General features: G+C 62.1%; 5 protein-coding genes across 5 annotated transcripts in view; all 5 read right to left on the reverse strand.

Moving 5' to 3' along the window:
* Positions 1-505: 505 nt before the first annotated feature.
* On the reverse strand, positions 506-1,675 carry LMXM_22_1280 (hypothetical protein, unknown function; the record flags this gene model as incomplete). Its single annotated transcript, XM_003875533.1, has 1 exon — positions 506-1,675. One exon carries the CDS (start codon positions 1,673-1,675, stop codon positions 506-508), a length of 1,170 nt encoding a protein of 389 aa, XP_003875582.1.
* Positions 1,676-3,728: 2,053 nt separating this feature from the next.
* Positions 3,729-4,907, reverse strand: LMXM_22_1290 (ribonucleoside-diphosphate reductase small chain,putative; the record flags this gene model as incomplete). The annotated part of the gene is made up of 1 exon (XM_003875534.1): positions 3,729-4,907. One exon carries the CDS (start codon positions 4,905-4,907, stop codon positions 3,729-3,731), a length of 1,179 nt encoding a protein of 392 aa, XP_003875583.1.
* Positions 4,908-6,536: 1,629 nt separating this feature from the next.
* Positions 6,537-7,085, reverse strand: LMXM_22_1300 (putative polyprotein; the record flags this gene model as incomplete). Its single annotated transcript, XM_003875535.1, has 1 exon — positions 6,537-7,085. The coding sequence occupies one exon, from the start codon at positions 7,083-7,085 to the stop codon at positions 6,537-6,539; it is 549 nt and encodes a 182-aa protein (XP_003875584.1).
* A 6,176-nt stretch (positions 7,086-13,261) lies between these two features.
* On the reverse strand, positions 13,262-16,690 carry LMXM_22_1310 (conserved hypothetical protein; the record flags this gene model as incomplete). Its single annotated transcript, XM_003875536.1, has 1 exon — positions 13,262-16,690. The coding sequence occupies one exon, from the start codon at positions 16,688-16,690 to the stop codon at positions 13,262-13,264; it is 3,429 nt and encodes a 1,142-aa protein (XP_003875585.1).
* Positions 16,691-17,546: 856 nt separating this feature from the next.
* LMXM_22_1320 (hypothetical protein, unknown function) overlaps positions 17,547-20,178 on the reverse strand; it is a gene marked incomplete at both ends in the record, with an annotated part of 11,985 nt that continues 9,353 nt past the window's right edge. Inside the window, one exon of the mRNA XM_003875537.1 lies at positions 17,547-20,173. Within this exon, the coding sequence (XP_003875586.1) occupies positions 17,547-20,173 (2,627 nt within the window). The remainder of the gene's footprint in view (positions 20,174-20,178) is intronic.

Raw genomic sequence — 20,178 nt, forward strand, 5'->3', positions numbered from 1 at the left:
AACCAAAGGAGAGGATGACGACTCACCACCACCAACACCAGCAGCAACACCCCTCTCCCGAGTCTGTGCGCGTGCGATGTGGGTGCACGAGATGCCGTCGTCCCCACCACGCCTCATTTTGCGTCCTCACAGATTTGGGCAAGCAGCGGCAGCAGCACGCAGCGGCTCGGAACGCAACGGGAAAGGTTTTTCTTAAGGGCGCAAGAGGTCTGGTCACACGCACGCGTAACACGATATGCCTCCACACTGCCCCCCTCCCCCTGCCTCGGTTCGACTCACATCACCCCCCTCTATCCCTCGGTTGCCACTTTACTAGTCTGTGCACCACCGTGTGGGAGGTGTGGGAGGTGTGGGGAGTGTGTGGGAGGAGCAGCAGCAGTGTGGACGAAAAAGCAAAGGAAACGGAGGCACAGTGAAGGGACTAGGGGGGAGGGGAGGCGTATGAACTCCTGTAATGGCCGTTCGTGCTCGCCGCCCTGGCCCCTCGCTAGGGCGGGTGGAAGCTCTAACGCAAGTGGCGTGCAATCTGCTCCGCCAGCGACTCCACAGCCACCCTCGCCGCCGCACCTAGCTCGGCATCGTTCGGCGATGCCTCCTGCGCCACAGCGCGGCAGACACTGGCCGGCACCGACAGCGCTGTCAGCTTCTTCTTGGCGGCGTAGTACTCTAAGAGCGCTGCGTGCGCGCTTGAGTCGCGCCGGGATGCGAACTGCAAGAGCGCTGATGGAGCGCCGCATGAGGAGGAGTCACAGCCGTTCTTGCCTGCGCTGCTCTCCTCTGCCGTGCCTTTCTCGTCCATCGACACGGAGAAGACCGCGACTGGAGAGCCTAGAAGCCCCTCCACCGCCAGACCATCCGCGATGGTGTAGGGCCACCGTTCGCCGACAATCACAACTGGTGTCCGCGGCGCTGCCGCTGATGCATATGCCGCTCCCGGGGCGGATTGCGCAGCAGCAGTGTCGCCACCACCTGCAAGCAATCCGGTACCCACCACGGGTGCTCCGGTCCTGCTCGCTACGTCCTGTTCGAGCTGTTGGAGCAACTTCTGCTGCTGTTGCTGCTGCAGAGGCCGATGAAGTTGGCGCGCGACCGCATCCGGTTCAGGCAGCAGCGCAGGCATCGAAGAATGCACAAGCCCGCCAATACCACGAGCAACGGACTGCGCTGCCGCCGCCACAATAGCGGAAAAGGCCGCCGCCTGCGCTGACGGAACTGTGGATGAGAGCAACGCTTCCGTCGGCGGCTGCTCGGCAGGCTGCAGCTGCGGTGGGAGCGGCAAGGACGAAACTGAGCCCTCACGTGGCTCACGCGCTGCTAGGCCACCTTCGACAAGCACAACGATGTATGGGTGTGCCGAATGCCACGTTGACTTCGCATCCTTCTTGCCTTTCAAGAAGGCACGGAGAGCGGCGATGGTCGGCTGGGGAGACAACTTCTCTAAGAGCTCACCCGCGTGGTATGCGTAGGCTTGCCCACCAGTGCGCTTGTAAAGTTCGCCGTATACCTGTGCCGAAGACGGCACCTCGAAGGCAGTTTCAGGAGTGCCGGAAGCAGCAACGCCTTTCAGAGCTGGATGCGTTTCTACTGGCGCCGACGCCGCTTCGGCGCGAAGGAGCTCAACCACAAACTCATCCAGCAATTCGCGGATGCGATGCGTCGTACACCAACGCTCCATTACGGCCTGCTCAGGTTGTATGCCGACCCCTATTCCCTTCCACGCGTCTGTCACGGTGGTGTTCCGTGCAGTGAAGCTTCTGCGAAGGAGCTCGGCGATCCAAGCCGTCAACGTGTGTCTCTTGTCAGCGCTTTTTTTTAGTGCGTGTACGTGACGGGGTGAACAGGCGATTGTGCGTCTCCGTGGTCAGCACCGGAGGTAATCCCAACGTGTATGTGAGTAAGTCGGCGTGTCTGTCTCCGTGTAGCCCATGCTTCTGATGCAAGAGCAAGGGCACGACAGAGAGAGACCCCCCCCGAATGAAAAATAACAATGCATGTAGCGGACAGGTGACCAACCCCGGGCGGTACCGCGGGCGACAACCGTGAACGCCAACACCCACATATACCCCCCACATGCACACGGGCGTGCACGCGTAAGCAGAAAGGGAGCATGAACGCAGCGAAGAGAGGAACACGCAGGAGTAGAAGACATGGAGAGAAGCGAAGGAGGGGGGACGGGGACGGCGCAAATGAAAGTCAGCAGCACCGCTGGCATGCGCGCGACGCAGCACCACGAACTCTAACCGGTACGATATACACGTTCACGTCCAGAACCACGTACAGTCCCGCTGTACACGTACAGGGGCCGAGAGGCACTTGCGCACTGACAAGAACGCGTGTGTGCATGTACGGCGAGAGACCCGGACGCACCCGCCGAAAGAGCCCCTCAGCAATGCCCCGGTGACCCGCAAGACACGCGTGCCCCCCCACACAGGCATCAACCGAAGACTACCCCTCGAGGGCAAGACCCGACAGAAAACACGTCGCACCTGCTTCTATGCTTCGACGCAACGCAGCTTCCATGTCAAGTTTCTCCTGCTTTCGGATGGCTATTCATCCACCACCGACAACGTCAGCGCCTTTGTTCCGTTTGGGGGGCGACGAGCTCTCTATGGCGTGCGTGTCTATGCGCGCTCTCAAGGTCTCTTCCCCCTCTCCAGCGAATGCCGGGGCCTTCCTCACGCACCGCAGCACGCACACACGCACACATATATATACCCACAAACCCAGCGAGACGGTAATAACGAACGTAAAGCCGACACATTCGATTCTTCTCTCCACACGCCTCTCTCCCTCTACCCCCGCACGGCCACGGCCCCGCCACAGACACCATCGCGTGGTGCAAAGCAGCCGCACACACACGCACACACGAGCACTGCAGCAGATGCGCCGACGCAGCCACCGCACCGCGCGCATCGCCCCACAGCCGCTCCCCCCACCAGGAGACAGCCATGGCCGAGGAGGAGGAGGAGGGGGATACGCTCGAGTCACGCTGACACCCTGCCCCTCACATGCGCCGCGCAAGCGTGCTCGCGGTCGCGGGCGTCGCCGACGCAACACCGTCCAGGACGTCGCCGCCGACATCGCCAGTGATGCATTCCCCTCGCCTCCCCCACGGCACGGGTGCCTGGCCCTGTCCCCACCGTACGCGGGGCCGGCAGCGGCAGGGATAAGGGGGGCTGCGTGGCCTCCGCACACAGAGTGGGAGGGGTGCTGGACCCTGTGGTGCCGCGCGCTGAGGCGTGCGTCCGGCCGTCGTCAGGGAGGGTGAAGTAAAACACGAATAAAGCGGGAGGGCGCATGCGTGGATGCGTGCGCGTGGACAGAGAGAGGGAGACCACACACACACATACCATCACACTCACGCGCGTGTTCGGCAAGTAGAAAACACAGCCAAGGCCACCCGCGCGTACCCCCGAAAGCATTCACGTCGGGGTTATGCGGCGGTGGCGCAGGGAACAGACTTCAGAGAAACGAGAAAAGAGAGGAAGAAAGGACTAAAAATATGCAGAAGCGGCGTCCGCCCCTACATCTATGGAAGGTGTGAGTGAGCGCGTGCGCGAGGAGTGTGTGGTTTGTGGTGTGTGACGAAGTGTGAAAGGGGAAAGGGGCCTGCGTATGGCAGTCACACCCACACGTACGCTGCCCGCACCGCATGCGTCATTGCGTCGCGCTCACAAAACGCGCAGCATCGGATAATCCGGCGGAGAGTGGTCAGGCAGCGCTCCTGTCTAGAAGTCCTCCGAGAGGGAAAACTTCTTCGACGTGCCCTCCGTGCTCATCACGCCGGCCTTCTGGTACTCACCCACCTTCTTCTCAAAGAAGTTCGTCTTGCCCTGCAGCGAGATCATCTCCATGAAGTCGAACGGCTGCGTCGAGTTGTAGTGCTTCTCCTCGCCGAGCGATACAAGCAGCCGGTCTGCGACGAACTCGATGTACTGCGCCATGAGCTCTGCGTTCATGCCAATCAGCCGCACCGGCAGCGCGTCACAGATGAACTCTCGCTCGATGTTCACCGCATCCACAATGATCTCCAGCACGCGCTCGCGCGGCAGTTTGTGCTTGATGTGCGAGTTGTACAGCAGGCATGCGAAGTCCGTGTGTAGACCCTCGTCGCGCGAGATGAGCTCGTTGCTGAACGTCAGCCCCGGCATCAGACCGCGCTTCTTCAGCCAGAACAGCGCGCAGAACGACCCGGAAAAGAAAATGCCTTCCACCGCAGCGAAGCCTATCAGCCGCTCCTGAAAGCTCGCGCTGCTCCCGATCCACCGCACGGCCCACTCCGCCTTCCTCTGGATGCACGGGATCGTCTGTATCGCGTGCAGCAGCCGCAGCTTCTCCTCGCTGTCCGTGATGTACGTGTCCAGCAGCACAGAGTACGTCTCCGAGTGGATGTTCTCCATCATCAGCTGGAACCCGTAGAACGCGCGCGCCTCTGGCACCTTCACGTCGCTCATGAAGCGCTGCGCAAGATTCTCGACGACTATGCCGTCGCTGCCGGCGAAGAAGGCAAGCACGTGCTTGATGAAGTGCCGCTCCCCGTCGTTCAGCGCCGCCCAGTCCTTCATGTCGTTGCCCAGGTCGATCTCCTCCACCGTCCAGATGCAGCTCTCCTGCTCCTTGTACTTGCGCCAGATGTCATGGTACTGGATTGGGAAGAGGACGTAGCGGAACGGGTTCTCCTGCTGCAGCGGCTCCTCCTCGGCGTTCGTCCCCTCAGCAACCTTGTCCACCGGCAGCACCTCGGCGCCAGGCGCAACTGGTTTCATGACGAGATCCTCTGCGGCCGACGGGCTTGACACGTCGGCCGCCTCGCTGGACGGCCGCGCAACATCCGTCTCCGCCTCCTCCTTCCGCGCACGCTTCGCAGGCGCAGCACACACATCCATCGCCTTCGGCTCGCCAGACATCTCTCGCTCGAGATCGGGCACGGGGGGTGGTGGATGATTGGTTAGGTACACCTGCAGGAGTGAGTGCCTTGCTCTCTATGGTGGTGATGGCTTGTGTATACGGGCGTGTGATGGTGATGTGCTGCCTCTATGGATGTGAGCGCGCACGCATAACCTGTGGTAGAATGGTTTGTATGTCTGTGGAGGGGGAGGGAGGGGCTCGTGTTAGTGAGGAAGGCAAGTTGACGGTGATGTCAGCTGTCGCGGATCAAGGACAGACACAAGCGCCGCGGTAGACGAGGAAAGGAAAGGAATTGAGTAGCCGCGAAGAAGAAACAGTCTTGAAGTGGGCAAAGGTCGATACAGACAACGTGAAGGTTGTGCGCCTCCGCTGATGTGATGATGACAGCGACCTATCTGAACGTCATCGTGACGCGGCCCAGCATCGCGCCTAATCCCAGAGAGGCGATCTAATGGGGAGAAGCGCGCTGCTGAGCCGCTGCAAGACTCCCGCAGGTGGTCGTCGTCGTCTTGTTGCCACTGCGTCCCCTCGCTTCTCACACGAAGTCATGGCCATACGTACCTCTTTGCTGTGACCATTACCCACCGTCGGGCGAGGAGGCGTGCGCGCGCGCCAGAGATCGAGTTTTTTTGCCCTTTTGGGGGCACCGCCCTCAGTCTGCCCCCCCCCTCCCGCAGCCGCCACCGCCGCCGCCGCCCTTCTCCTTCGATCTGTTCGGTGGATTACTCTCGAGACACGCATGCATGCCTTGCCGTGCCGCTGAGCGCCAGCAGTGAACCACATATAAACCATCTCGCTCATCGGCAAGCATGCAGACACGTCGTTGGCGGCATCCCCCGGCGAGGGGCATCAATAAAGCGGTACCACAGTCCGACGACCACGCGACCCAGTGACGTGCTGAAGAAGGAACGCACGCGAGAGAAGAGGAGGGACGGGGGGTTGGGGGTTGGGGGGACACGAGAGGAGCCCAAAGAGCAGAAGACGAATCAGCATGACGAAACGAGCACGCATGCACGCGGGCCGCATGTGGGCATCCCAGCTTCATTGGCAAGGTGCCCGCCGCAGCCGCAGCCGCAGCCCCCCCCCCTCCCCCCACCCCATCACCAGTCGCCCGCACCAAGATGCGCGTACTGCCCATACTCTCGCTGGTGTCTTGCAGCATTGAGATGCGAGCGAGCGAGGGAAGACAGAGGAGGAGTATGTAGGCTCGACAGCACACTGGCGACGCACACCCGTGCATCTCTCGTACCCCGAGAGATGCACGGGTGCAAGGCGGACGTGTGCGGTGACAGCCGTGCGAGGGCATGACATGGCAAGGAGGGAGCAAGTGAACGCCAGCGGGTACAACATCCGAATGCAGCACACACACACATGCACGCACGCACGCCTAAAGAAAAACGAAGCGGAGGCACTCTTCTCGCGTTGCCTCGCCGGAGACACGCAAAATTAGGTGGCGAGACAACGCACCAGAGAGAACAGCCAACAGACACCCCACCACACCACACACAGGGCGCGTGTGCTTGCACCCGCAGGCCCCCCCCCGCCTCCCCCTAACGTGGCTGTCATCACCGCTGCAGCCGTCACCTCACGGTATTCGCGGTTGCCTCTTCAGCGGCAGAGCGCACGTCTCACCCGAAGGTGTTTTCCAGCAAGTAGCCAAGGTACAGGAAACCGTCGGGGTTGCGGTAGCGCTCGTAGAGGTCGCCGAGAAGCGAATTTCCAGGCACGAGCACGTCATTCTCCCCAACGGAGAGAAATAACGACTGGCAGCTGTCCAAGGCGAGGCGACCCCGCAGCGTCAGAATTACCTCTGCCACGGACTTGGAGCGTGGCAAGATGCACTTGAGTGTACTCTTCGCTGAGGGAGAAGTAAAGGGTGATGCGGTCGAGGACGCCGTGACACCCGCACCGGCGCGGCCACCGGAGGAGAGCTGCCCGTGCTGTGCGTAGCCACCGACGCCGCCTGCTGAACCAGCGGATGGCTTGGACTCTCCGTGCAGGGAGGGCGGCGACGGCGACAGTCGAAGATGGCTCTCCGTCGGCTCTACAATCACTGGAACCGTGTCAGCGCCGTATAACCGGAGCATTTTCCTGGATAGCAGGCAGCGGCATTCGAAGGAGTGCATGTACTGGTAGTGCGTGCGAGGTGGCGGCGGCGGCTGTGGTGGCGCGTGCATACCAGTGAGTTGTGACGACGTAGTGAGTGGCGGTGACACGGACGGCGCGAGGCACGGCGGCGTCAGCGCTGGCGAGGGGCTCTGTAATGCATGAAGGCCTCCTCCGCGCGATACCGCGACGCTGGCGGAGGTTTGGGTATGCCCTTTCAGGCACACGGCTGCGTCAGAAGATGGTGCTGAGCCGGACGCAGTGGACTGGATAAGCTTCCCCGCTCCCGTCTGTTCTTGTGTCGCTCCTTGCAGAGAGGGTTGACGTGTGCTGCTGGTCTTAGCGCTGCAAGAGAAGGAATCGATGGCTGAGAGGGCCCGGGGGTTCTTTCCGGAGGATGTCACCGCCTCGTCCTTTGTTTTCTGTGGACCCGTTCGGAAGAGAGTGGAGGAGACGGCCTTACTCCCGCTATGGCGGTGGCCGTCGTCCTCCCCGTCATCGCCGCACTCGCACGGCGACACATACGGCGCGGATGAGAAGGATGAGGAAGGCGGTGACGACGGTGAGTGTGGTGGCGCGGCATCGCCCAGCGAGGTGCGCCCGTCGCCTACACGTGGCATCTACGCACAAGGGACACAGAAGTAGAGTTGTCTCGGAGGAAAAGACCCCTCAACGTGGAGAAGGCGAGGAAGCGTCGGTGGTGCCGGCAGTGGGAGCGATAGAAGATCTCCCTATGTATGTATAGGTGAGAGAGCGAGTGCCCACCCACCTACACAAAGAAAAAGGCTTCGCACGCAGTGACGCAGACCTCTCGCTGGGCAAAGGAGGGGGAGGCGGAAGAACTGCGGCCCGCCCGAGAATACAGCCAAGGCGAACGAGGAGGGTGGGGAGGCGTAGTCTTTTGGAGACCGATGATTGAAAAAACAACAAGCAAGAACGGGAAAGGAGAGGTGCGGCGGGTGAGGCAAGAGCAAGTCGCTCTCAAGCTGTGGCTTCGGGGCAGACGTGGGCGTTGAGAGAGACACGCGAGGTGTGAGAGAGGAGCAGAAGTGGCAAGTAAAATAAGTGACGAGAAAGGCGGCGGGGCCGGGGCAGGACGGGGCAGGAGGGAGGAGGTTGAGAGCCCAAAGAAGGGGAGGAGAGCACCCCCAAGGGAAGCACGGCACAAGCATGGTAGAGCGCCGAGTTACGTGCTGGCTATCCTTTCCGGAAATGTCTTGCGTTTTTCCTTCCGTTGTTGCTCGTGTCGCGCGCACATGCACCGAAACAGGAGTGCAGCTGCGCCGGGCCTTTGAGGCGCTGGGCAACAGATGCGAGGAGAAGGGAGAAGGGAGGAGGAGGAGGAGCAGGAGCAGGAGGAGGGGGGGAGAGGGCATGACACTTTCCCGACCCCCCAACCCCACCTCGCCCATTCCTTCTCCAGATGCGTTCTCCCTTCCGCTAGCCAGCCAGCAGCCGCCCCCTCCCCCTTCCTGCCGGTTTGGCTCAAGCAGGTTCTTGGCACCCACCGCCGGAGATGTCCTCTTCTCGTTTCCTTCAGACTTGCCTACGATGATCATCGCCTGAGCTCCCCCCCGCCCCTCACCGTTTTCCGTTGATGTTGTTTGCGATGTGCGCGTGTCCTTCACGAAGTGTTTCACGACAGCGCCGCGCAGGGAAGGACCGGGCAGAGGTGCTCGTTCCGCAGCAGAGCGTAACAGGGAGAAGGGCCGCAGCAGAGGCCTCCGCACCAGCCGCAACAGGCGTGGAGAAACCGAAAAGGAGGCGGGGGGCACGTGCGGCCAACACAGCGCACAACGTGTGCCTCATGCTGCTGCTCTCATGCTGTGTTCGCGTGAGTGTGGCTGTATAGCCGAGCCTCCGCGAGCTGTGCACCGCCAGGAGAGGGGATGAGGAAACTCTCAGCGTGTGCATATATACGTCTTCCTCGGAAAAGGGAAGAAGCCAACGGCGATGGACGCGGGCTCTCCTGCGCACATGCACACGGGAGACACCTCAGGAAGCAGGGGGTGGCTTTGCCACGCCCATCCCCCCTTCTGCTATGGTAGCGGTGGTGTCGACAACACGGTGAAGTGGGGCGGAGTCGGTTCAGAAGCTCCGCCAGCCTCTACGGAGTCCCCGTTGGACCTGATGCGAGAGAGAGGGGGATATGCACGACGCGAGCTCACTGCAAATGCATATATATATATATACATGTGCGCGTGCAGAGTCCAATACGTCGATGAGTACAGTGCGTTGGGCGCGGCACACGCTCGACAAGCCAGCATGCCGGCGCGACGAGGCGGAGAGGCGGACACGAAAAAGGTGCAGTTCTCCTGGGTGCAACAAAAGGTCGATTGAACCGGTGACAAGGGAGAGAGGCCATGCCGACCTGTCACTCACGGCTCCGCATCTGTGCACCCGCCGTCAGCAGTGACGCCTTGTGACGCTTTCTCTCTTCCCCTCTCACCCTGGTGGTGCCGGCCACCTCAGCGTGGTATCAGGGTCCAGTGCGCATCCTCTGGGAGCGCCAAGAGCCTGCTCAGCCTGGCCTCGGGTACGGCTGCGGACTCTTGGTACCGGCGGACAGGTCTGGGCTGGCGCGGTGCCGAAGTGGCTTGCAGTGATGATCACGCTTGGACCAGCTCACTACGAATCGTGTCGGGGATTCAGCTAATGTACGCATCCGCCTACTGCTTTTCTGCTTTAACTGCGTTGCGGTGATGTGGAGTGTAAGCCTGGACCCACTCTGCACCGTATGCAGTCGAGGTGCAGTGGGGCTGAACGACGCCCAACGGTGTTGGTTGACCCGGTTCCTGGACATAGCCGCAGTGAGCAGCAGAGGTAGTTAGGCCGTCGTTGTGCAGGCGTGTAGAGCTGCTGGCGTATCCGTGGTGGAACGGACGCGTTGGCACAAATATTTCGTTTCGCTCTTGCCACTCGTCTCTCCCTACGTACTCTAAGAATTCCTGAGCAGTTGCTCAGAGGTAGGCTGGCCCCGCCATCGCCCCGATGCGGTGGCTGCCAACTGCGCACGCGTAGGGCACCTCCCACATCTCCCTGCGTCGGTCAGCTTGGGGGTGGCGGCGAAGTGCCTCGGAGTGAGTCGCAGGGCACATTCTACACTTGCGATGCACGCTGCTGGGTATGCTTTTCTCGCCTTTTGCTACGCTTTTCAAAGGGGGAGGGAGGGGGACTTTCCTGTGCTGGCAAGCCTGTGTGACACGCCACCGCGCGCAACGCAACGCCAAACACACAGCTATGGAGGGCAATATCCACAGAGAGGACAGCTGCCACAGCCGTCGCCGGGGAAGCCGATCAGGCACACCAGCGCACGCAGTCGCACGCCGAGTATGTCGACCTTACGGATGGCTACAGCTCCACGCACGACGAAAACAGTGCGAGCAGCGTAGCAGCAGAGAGACAGGGCAGAGCGGAAGAAAACTACGCCCGGCAAGAAAAGCCAAGACATGTTGTTCACACGCCCCTCCCCCTCTCTGCCACACAGCATGTCCGCAGCCCCACTCTCCACACGCCTCTCCCCCTCTACCCCCGCACGGCCACGGCCCCGCCACAGACACCATCGCGTGGTGCGAAGCAACCGCACACACACGCACACACGAGCACTGCAGCAGATGCGCCGACGCAGCCACCGCACCGCGCGCATCGCCCCACAGCCGCTCCCCCCACCAGGAGACAGCCATGGCCGAGGAGGAGGAGGAGGGGGATACGCTCGAGTCACGCTGACACCCTGCCCCTCACATGTGCCGTGCAAGCGTGCTCGCGGTCGCGGGCGTCGCCGACGCAACACCGTCCAGGACGTCGCCGCCGACATCGCCAGTGATGCATTCCCCTCGCCTCCCCCACGGCACGGGTGCCTGGCCCTGTCCCCACCGTACGCGGGGCCGGCAGCGGCAGGGATAAGGGGGGCTTGCGTGGCCTCCGCACACAGAGTGGGAGGGGTGCTGGACCCTGTGGTGCCGCGCGCTGAGGCGTGCGTCCGGCCGTCGTCAGGGAGGGTGAAGTAAAACACGAATAAAGCGGGAGGGCGCATGCGTGGATGCGATGCGGCTGAGCGGCATCATGGCGAGCCACCAATCCGCTCCGTCGAAAACGGCAGGCGTGATGAAGGCAGTGAAAGGGAGGAGCCGCCGGCATGCACGCAGCTACAGCTCACAACTTGGGCCACCACCTCGTCCGCTCCACTTAGACTGCAAGGCAGAAGAGAAAAAATGAGGTACAAGCACGCACCACCAGCACCCAGCAGAGTCCCACACCTACATGCGTGACACGCTAGCAGCAAAGGGCCCAGCGAGGATAACGCGCAAGGTGCTGGGTGGGACTGGGGAGGGACGAGGTGAAGGCAGAAGGGAGGACGAGCGGCGAAGAGCAAGCCGCTTGGCAAATATCAGCGACACACACACACGCACGCGCGTGCACACGTTCACAATGTCGTGCATTCAATGAAAGGATGAGAGCGAGAGTGTCGATGCGTCGATAAGCTCCGTCGGGCATTACTCGAGGAGTCGCAGGAGGTTATGCGCGATTAGAAAGAGCGAAGCAGCGCTCAGCAGCGAGCCGCCACCATCGTTCACTCCAACCGGTTATTCTCCTTCACGTGACAGCAGGTGATGCAGTCGAGCGGCGGCACACAACGCGCCTGTGCGACTTTAGCGACGAGCCCAACAGCGCTTGCCGTGTAAGGCACAACCTCGGTTTGAGGCACACGCAGGCCGAACACGAAAAAGGTCCAAGAAGTGCCTGTCGACAGACATTGCACAACATCAAAGCAAGCACACGTGCATGTGCGTGTGTGTGTGTGTGATGATAATGATGATGACCGGCCAGTGGAGAGGGCGCGGGGTGGCACACGAAAGATGAGGATAGTGCAGTTATGCGAGGACAGATAGCAGGCAGAACCACTGCACCTCCATGTATCCGTGTGCCCAAGCGCGCCCCACTCTCGCCCCGACGACGGGTATCGCCAACAAACAATATGTATGTCGGCTCTACAGATGCGGGCGCGGGAGAAGAAGGCGGGGACCCGCGCAACGACGGGTGAGAGTGTGATGGGAGAGGGTGGGCACACAGAAGGACTGGGAGGAAGAGAAAAGAGATGGAAGACCGCCGAGAGGTCATCCGTGAGCGGCAGCCCAGCGCCTCTGCACCACCCCTCCCATCACCGCACGCGAGCACAGCCACGCGCACAACGGCACACCGAACGATAGCAGTGCTGAGAGATGTGCGCAGGCGACGAGGGAATACGTCAGAGCAGCGCCGCCGAGTTTGCAGCAATTTGGAGGGGACGGCGGCTCACCGGCGCAGCATCACGCAGAGAGATCTGCGCTGGCAGAGCAGAAGACAGAGAGAGAGACGGAGAGGCGGTGGGCACCAAACAGGCGCATCCTCCACTGATGACCCCAAGCCCAAAGGCGGAGGCGGTGGAAGAGCAAGAGAAGACGGCTGCGTGTCGCTGTTTCGGCAAACCGCGTAGATGTGTGCGCGTCTATGCAGCCGCAGTCTACTGTGTCTCTGCCCCTCCCCCCACCCCACCCCACACACACACACCCTTCCCTCTCCTTCGCCTCCCTACCACCTGGTATGGTTACTTGTGGCCGTCCACAGATACAGAGAACGAAGCATGTAGACAAAACTCCAGGCACCGTAGCCTTGTATCTGCGGAGCACGCGCGCAGAGAAGCGCTTGACGCCCGCTGCTGCCCCTGCTGCTGCTGCTGGCCCGTGGATGGGCCGCACCATCGCATGCATGCACGGGAGAGAGGAACACGAAATTTAAAAATGAGGTAAGTAAGAGAGCGCGCAAGAGGAAGGAAAGCACCTCTGGAAGCTGTCGCGTTGGGGGGCGCCCACGCTCGCCTCCACCGAGCTGTGGCCTGCCAAAAGACGGAGACAAGGAGCAAGAAGTGAGAACGGTCACGACTTGGGAGTGGCTCCACACCGAACAGAGAACAGGATTGCCGAGGTTCAGGGGCACACGTGGCGGAGGCACAACACGAGGCGTATCGCGTGCGCGTTTGGTCCGCTGCGTAAGTGGGTGTCTGCGTGTATGCTTGCGTATTCGGTATTGCGGTGATGGGACGGCACATACATCCAACGAAGTGCTTGCTCCTCGGGTCTGCACTCATGGACTTCAGGCAGCAGCAGCGTCGACACCCCTCCCCCTCACTGATTTTTCCTGCCGTTCTGCGACTTCGATGACCACCACGTCAGCTGCTGACGCTAGACGGGTTCGGCTGCTGGAGTAGCTGTCAGTACAGCGGGGTCCCGTCGCGAGAGCGCTGGGGGTAGCAGGTCTGCTCCTCATGCATCACCACGAGCCCCGCCGCATGCACTGCGGCCTCGCCACCATCGTCACTGATGTCGTCCTCATCTAGAGCAAGGGAATGGTTCCATAGTCGGGTCATTTCCTGCAAGAGGTGCCCGGCCTTCTCCGAGGCAGCGGCGGCCTGCCTCACACGGGCCTCGACCTCGCTCATGGCACCGGCAACGCCCTCCGCGTGATGCACCGCCGCCTCCCACGCCTCCTTCTCCGCCTTGTGCGCTGTCTCCTTCGCCTGCAGCTCCAGCTCGAGGAGGGTACAGCGGAACTGCAGCAGCTGATGCTCGTCGACAGTGCTGTGGTCCCCTCCCTCCGCCGCGCCACCACGGAGCTCCCTAATCTGGTTCTGAACATGGCGGCGCTGGCGCGCCAGCGTGCGCGGCGTTAGCATTGTTGCGGTGGTAGAGATGCGTGAGGCGCAAACGGAAGTGTTGGCGCTCACCAGGCTCGTCGATGCACTGAGAGAACCATTTCGCACCCTCGCGTGCTCCGCAGATACAGGTGCCACTGTGAGTGCCGTAAGGGCAGAGGCGCCGTCACTGCTGTCTCCATGACTGGGTCTGTGTGAAGACGCTGGGCCGCGCGAGGCCACGGTCGTCGTGCCTGCACTCGCTACCGCGTCTGCAATGGGCAACGACGTGAATGTGGGAGGGGCGGTCACGGTCTGCGAGGGGGCGCGTTGGGGCTGAGAAGGTATGCCCGCCTCGCGCGACGCCAACCTCGCAGCAACGCAGACCTCCGGAGAGCAGCCGCCCGCTGCACCGCCTCTCTCCACGTCTGCTGCTGTGCGCATGGGGGACGGCGCTGCAGACAGTGGCACAGAGGAAAGTGAATAGACAGTGCAGCCCCACGGGGACTCGGCCTCGCCACTGCACTCAGGTCCGACAGCAGCCATCTGAGTCTGCATAGGCGTCCACGAAGTCGACTCCGCAGTTAGCGACGACGCGCCTGGCGACAAAGGCGGGTACATGGCGGAGGACGCGCTCATGGAACCCCATGCCAGCATACGGTGACGCTCCACCGAAGTCCTGCCAGACGCCGCAGCGAGCGCATCGATTACCATGGTACTCCTGTCGGTCTCGTTGTGCTCCGTAAACGACGCAAAGGCGCTGCTTGGTGGTGGGGCGGAGGCGTAGCCGGACGGGCAATCCAGGCTCTCGTTGCCATCCGACCCAACAGCGATGGGGTCAGAGACGGACTTGATGCTGCCGGTGCCCCCTTTGATGTCGCCACCGCCGTTCTCCGTCGCCCGCCGGTGCCGTGCGGCCGCTAGCGCCTCGATACGCAGCTCTGACTCCTCCAGTGCCCATTCGAACTCCTCCACTCTCCGCATGGCAGCGCGTTCGGCGGCGCGAGCCACCACCACCATTCCCACAAGCTGCTCCACGTCCTCCGCGGCTTTGCGATAGTCGCGCTCGAGCATTGACTGCTCCTGCAGAAGTCTGGCGTAGCGCTGCAGGTAGCGCTCCTGGGATGAGGCGAGCTGACTGGTTCGCCTATCAAGCCGCAGCTGTAGCTGGTACTTTTCCGAGTGCAGCGCGTGCGTGTGCTGCTCCAGAAGATGAGCATAAGCCTCCAGCTCACACGTGTAGGTGGTGCCAAACGCGGCAGTCGTGTCGTCATCAGCAGCAGAGCTCGTGTACGCACCTCTGTCGTCGCCCTCCGGTGCCGCAGGCCTCTCTGGGCTCGATTCAGCGAGATGAGAAAGGCGTGCTTTGCCGCTTATCTCGTCACCACACGGTCGTTCCGCAGCGGCGTGCTCCCGGCAGCACTTCTCTGCAGCGCCGCTAACCGCCACGCCCGCGCTATCGGCAGGTTGTGACTCACACAGGAGAGCAGACGCCGGAGACGATCCACGGTCATGAAACGCCTGCAAGTATTTTGCCAGCGCTGCTGCTCTGGCCTGCGCGACGCTCAACTGCGCTTGCAGGAGTCGCTGCTCCTCGCACACTTGCCGCACCCACACCTCCGCGTCTTGCTGAAGAGCAGCACGCAGCCCGTCCTTCCAGCCCTCCTGCGCCTGCAGCTGCAGAATACGCGCGATGCTGCAAGAGCTGCTCACGATAGACGGCGGGGACAGAGAGGAAGAGAACGCTGAGGGACGCGACTGCTGCGCATCTGCGACCCTGCGCCGCCGCTCGTCGCGTCTTGTGGGCGATACAGCGCTCACGTCAGCTACTGTGGAGTTGACGAGGCGGCCACCGTTGGCGCAGTCTAGCGAGTCTTGGGCCGGGGGAGGAGCGTTGGATTTTGCCGTTGGGTGGCTGTCATCCCTTTCTCCCACAACGCCACCGGACGTAGATGCTGCCCTGCGTGCACCCCCCTCCCATGTTCGTCGGCCACCCTGTTCTGCAGCGACGGTAGACACTGGCGTGGTGAGCGCTGATGGAGTGCCATATGCACATACCGCGATCGACGGAGAAGAGTCACCGGTGTCTTGGACGGCTTCAGCAACCTGGTGCCCACTGGGACCTCGCACTGGTGTAGCCTGAGGCATTTGCCGCAAGCGTGACGGTGATGGCGACGACGACGACAATGGCGGCTCTCGGGAAGCGGCGTTGCCGTCTTCAAGCAGACACTGCGGCAGGACCACTAGTCCTGAAGGCGATGGCACGGAAGAGTGGGAAGTGATGGGGAGGGTGGGTGGTGGGGGTGGGGCGACCGGCGGCAGCGGTGCCGCTGCTGCTAGGGGACGGAGGGTTGACGAAGGCATCCAAGGCTCCCGCAGATGTGTGTGAGTCGACTCGCCTTCTCCATGCTCCACCCCATCTGGCTCATTCACGTGGTATGTCCTCGCTTCTGCTTCGACCGGCACCGTGGCGGCCCGAGACGTCGCCGCCGCCTGAATCTGCACAACAGGAGACGCAGAAGCCGAGTGCTGACCACGGGCCGCCGCGTCGCACGACACCTCCTCTGTGCTCGCGCCTTTGCTGGTCACCATATGTGCGTCGTCGACGGTGTGTGAAGTGGGCTCAAACGACTCTGGTTGCAATGCCGAGGGATCAATGAGACTTCGACCTTCGAGTTGGCCCTCTGACGCGGGTGCACGCACGACGGCAGCCCTAGGGCGGCGCATGACATCACTGCGGACGAGTGGAGACACGGAGGTGGTGGTGGGATAGGAGGGGCGGCGTGCAGATGCATCCGACGCTGATGCACTGAGCGAAACACTTTGATTGGCAATCGTCGTGTCTACGCTGAAAGGAGTCTGCCCCCAACGGCGACGCTGCGGAGCACTTGGACAGGCGCGGCGTGTGCGACCACTTGCGTTCAACTCACGCATCCGCACCATCTTCGCGCTACGTGTGTGACCACAACTGTCATGGCTCATGCTGCTGCCACTTGTGGACCCAACCATACTAGCTGGTGTCTAGAGCTGAGAATCTTCTGGTGCAAGGGAGGTGATGTTGCTGTTGAAGCGTGCGCACGCTCACGAGACTTGCGAGCACGTGTTATGTGTGTGTGTGTGAGTGCGTGCAGGAGGAAGAAGGGGAGATGATTGAGCGAGCGAGAAAAGACGTGCACAGAAGCAAGCACAGATACAGCTGCACACTCCCGTGACAGTCATGAGGAAGCGCACTGCTCGCACAGGCCTGCATGGCGGGAGAAGCCGGATCCTAAGATCACATGCCCAGAGAGCGAGGGAAGATAACGAAGAAGGCAAGGGGGCACGCATCGCCGTGCGCAGACGGGCCCACATCTCCCCTATCCCTTCTACCAACCAGGACAGGCTTCACCTTTAGCAGATGTATAGACAGTCGCACAACGAAAGGAACGTGAAGGACCCGCCCACCCGCCACACACTCTCCAGCATCGCGCTCGCTCGAGTCCGTCAAGGACTAATATTTCTCCACTCATCGCTGCGTTCATGACAGTGTGTGCTGGCAGGTAATCGGTAGAAGCCAACGCAGACGCATGCAGGCACACGCCGGGAGCGGAACAAAGGGGGGAAGGGGGAAAAGGGGGGCAAGACAGCGGGAGAGAATGTCTGTGCGGGTTGCAGGTGCTCGGACGGGCACGTGTCCTCCTCACGCTCCAGCGTGGAGACCAGAACAGCGACCAGAGCCGCGGACCGACAACCTCCCGCCGCGAAAGGAGAAAAAAAGAATCTATTCGCCAGCGTGGGCACCAACCCACCCACACCCACACCCACACACATGCGTATTCGCTTACATCAATCCAAAGAAAATAAGAACGTCGATCGAGTTCGATTACTAGCGAAGAGGTCCGGATGTGCCGCTGCTACGATTTGTGCTGCCGCCTTTGGCTACCGCGCCGGTCCGCTCCTGTGCCCCCGCCCGCAGCTCGGCAATCTCAAGTAGCAGGGCGCGGGCATTGTTGGCCGAAGTCACACCATCGCACAGATGCAAGCTGAGCTCTTCCATGAGCTGACTGATGTGTTGATTCAGAAGCCCCAGTGCATCGCGGTAGTGCATACCCTTCGCCTCTAGCTCTTTCATAAGTGCCTCCTTCTCGCGCTTGAGTTGCTCCAACTGCTCCCTCAATCCTCCGGAGGCAACGTCCCGGCCAGTCCGCGACACGGGCGGAGATCGAGCACCGTCATCACCGCCGTAGTCCGGCTCGCTAAGACTGTCGTCAATACTGCGGTCACGCTCGACCTCGCTGTCTACATCATATGCAGCCCACGAAGGGGTGCCTGATACCCCACCAGCCGCTCTTCCCTCGCGCTGCACAAAAAGGCGCTGGTTCGCTGCCACCTCACGGTCATATCGCTCCTGAAGTACGCGCAGCTCGCGCTCGCAGTCGTCGCGAGAGTCCACAGCAGCCCTCTCTGCCGCTCGGGCCGCCTCCAGCAAGTTCACGAACTCCTCCAGCCTCTCCAGCATGTCAGTGCACTCTATTGAAGTGAGCTCATGATCCTGCTCTACAGCGCGTAAACGATCCTCGTACGACACAACGAGTAGCTCTGTCCACCGCTCCGACAACCACAGCGCTTCCTCCAACATCCGGCGCCACAGCTCCGCCCTCTGTGATTCCTCTGACGTCGTCAGAAAGATCACCTCTTCAACACGGGCAGCATCTGCCCCCGTCAACTCCGCGACACCTCCACGCTCATCCCGGACACCCCATGCCTCCCTCATCACCAAATTACTGCCATCGACTGACTGACCCCTCTGCTTCGCTTCAGCAACCTCTGCGCAGTTCCGTCTCAAAGCAGACGCCTCATCCTCCAAATCACACAGTCGCCGATAAAGCTCAGCGATCTCCGTGTCTCGCTTGGCGACGGTCGCAAGCGCCGCGTCAGCTCCGCGCTTTGGTCCGTGGCGCAGCCGGTACAGCTCCATCGTCAAGGGGTAGTCGTACTCTTGCAAACGGCGGTCCATCTCCATCATGGTGACATCAGCGTCGTGTTGTACTCTCACCGTAGCCAAAAGGCTCCCCATCCCAAACGCGATGTGCTCCACATCGCCGCGGTTCACGTGACCTGCATGGCTCACATCTGCAACGAAGGCCTCCCGGAGCGCCTCAGGGTGCTCCTGCACAACGACGCTCCAGTCCTCACCTGGTAACTTCACGGCGTGCGTTGTCACGACAGCCTCACCATTGCCACTCTTCTTCCGGCGCTCATCGTAAAAGTTCAGCTCCTCGATCTCCTCAGAAGCTCTGCGCAGCTGCTCCCTCAGGTCAGCCACCTCGGCATCCTTGGCTGAGTGACTAATACCACGGTCTTCCACCGCCTCCCGCCGCTCCAGAACACTACTCTGAACATCACGGAGCTGTTGCTCGAGCTCACCGCACTCGGCATCCAGTGCCTCTCGCCGAACCTGGGTGACGGCGAGCTGCTCTCTGAGTTCCCGGATCTCCAGTGCAGCTTCCTCTACTTGCTTCTCCAGAGCGGTACAAATCTCGCTGCTGGCTGCAGCTTCTCGCATCGCTCCGCTGAGAAGCTCCTTCACACGCTCAATCTCGGCGTCCCTGTCGGACTGCTGCGCCTCCACGTCCCTCGCGCGCTCCTCGGCCTCACGCAGCTGCTCCCTCAGGTCAGCCACCTCGGCGTCCCTGTCGGACTGCTGGGCCTCCACGTCCATCGCGCGCTCCTCGGCCTCACGCAGCTGCTCCCTCAGGTCAGCCATCTCGGCGTCCCTGTCGGACTGCTGCGCCTCCACATCCCTCGCACGCTCCTCGCCCTCACGCAGCTGCTCCCTCAGGTCAGCCATCTCGACGTCCCTGTCGGACTGCTGCGCCTCCACGTCCCTCGCGCGCTCCTCGGCCTCACGCAGCTGCTCCCTCAGGTCAGCCACCTCGGCGTCCCTGTCGGACTGCTGCGCCTCCACGTCCCTCGCACGCTCCTCGGCCTCACGCAGCTGCTCCCTCAGGTCAGCCATCTCGGCGTCCCTGTCGGACTGCTGCGCCTCCACGTCCCTCGCGCGCTCCTCGGCCTCACGCAGCTGCTCCCTCAGGTCAGCCACCTCGGCGTCCCTGTCGGACTGCTGCGCCTCCACATCCCTCGCGCGCTCCTCGGCCTCACGCAGCTGCTCCCTCAGGTCAGCCATCTCGGCGTCCCTGTCGGACTGCTGCGCCTCCACGTCCCTCGCGCGCTCCTCGGCCTCACGCAGCTGCTCCCTCAGGTCAGCCATCTCGGCGTCCCTGTCGGACTGCTGCGCCTCCACGTCCCTCGCGCGCTCCTCGGCCTCACGCAGCTGCTCCCTCAGGTCAGCCATCTCGGCGTCCCTGTCGGACTGCTGCGCCTCCACATCCCTCGCACGCTCCTCGCCCTCACGCAGCTGCTCCCTCAGGTCAGCCATCTCGGCGTCCCTGTCGGACTGCTGCGCCTCCACGTCCCTCGCGCGCTCCTCGGCCTCACGCAGCTGTCCCTCAGGTCAG

The sequence above is a fragment of the Leishmania mexicana genome, chromosome 22 (assembly GCF_000234665.1).
Source record: "Leishmania mexicana MHOM/GT/2001/U1103 complete genome, chromosome 22".
NCBI classification, from domain to species: domain Eukaryota; phylum Euglenozoa; class Kinetoplastea; order Trypanosomatida; family Trypanosomatidae; genus Leishmania; species Leishmania mexicana.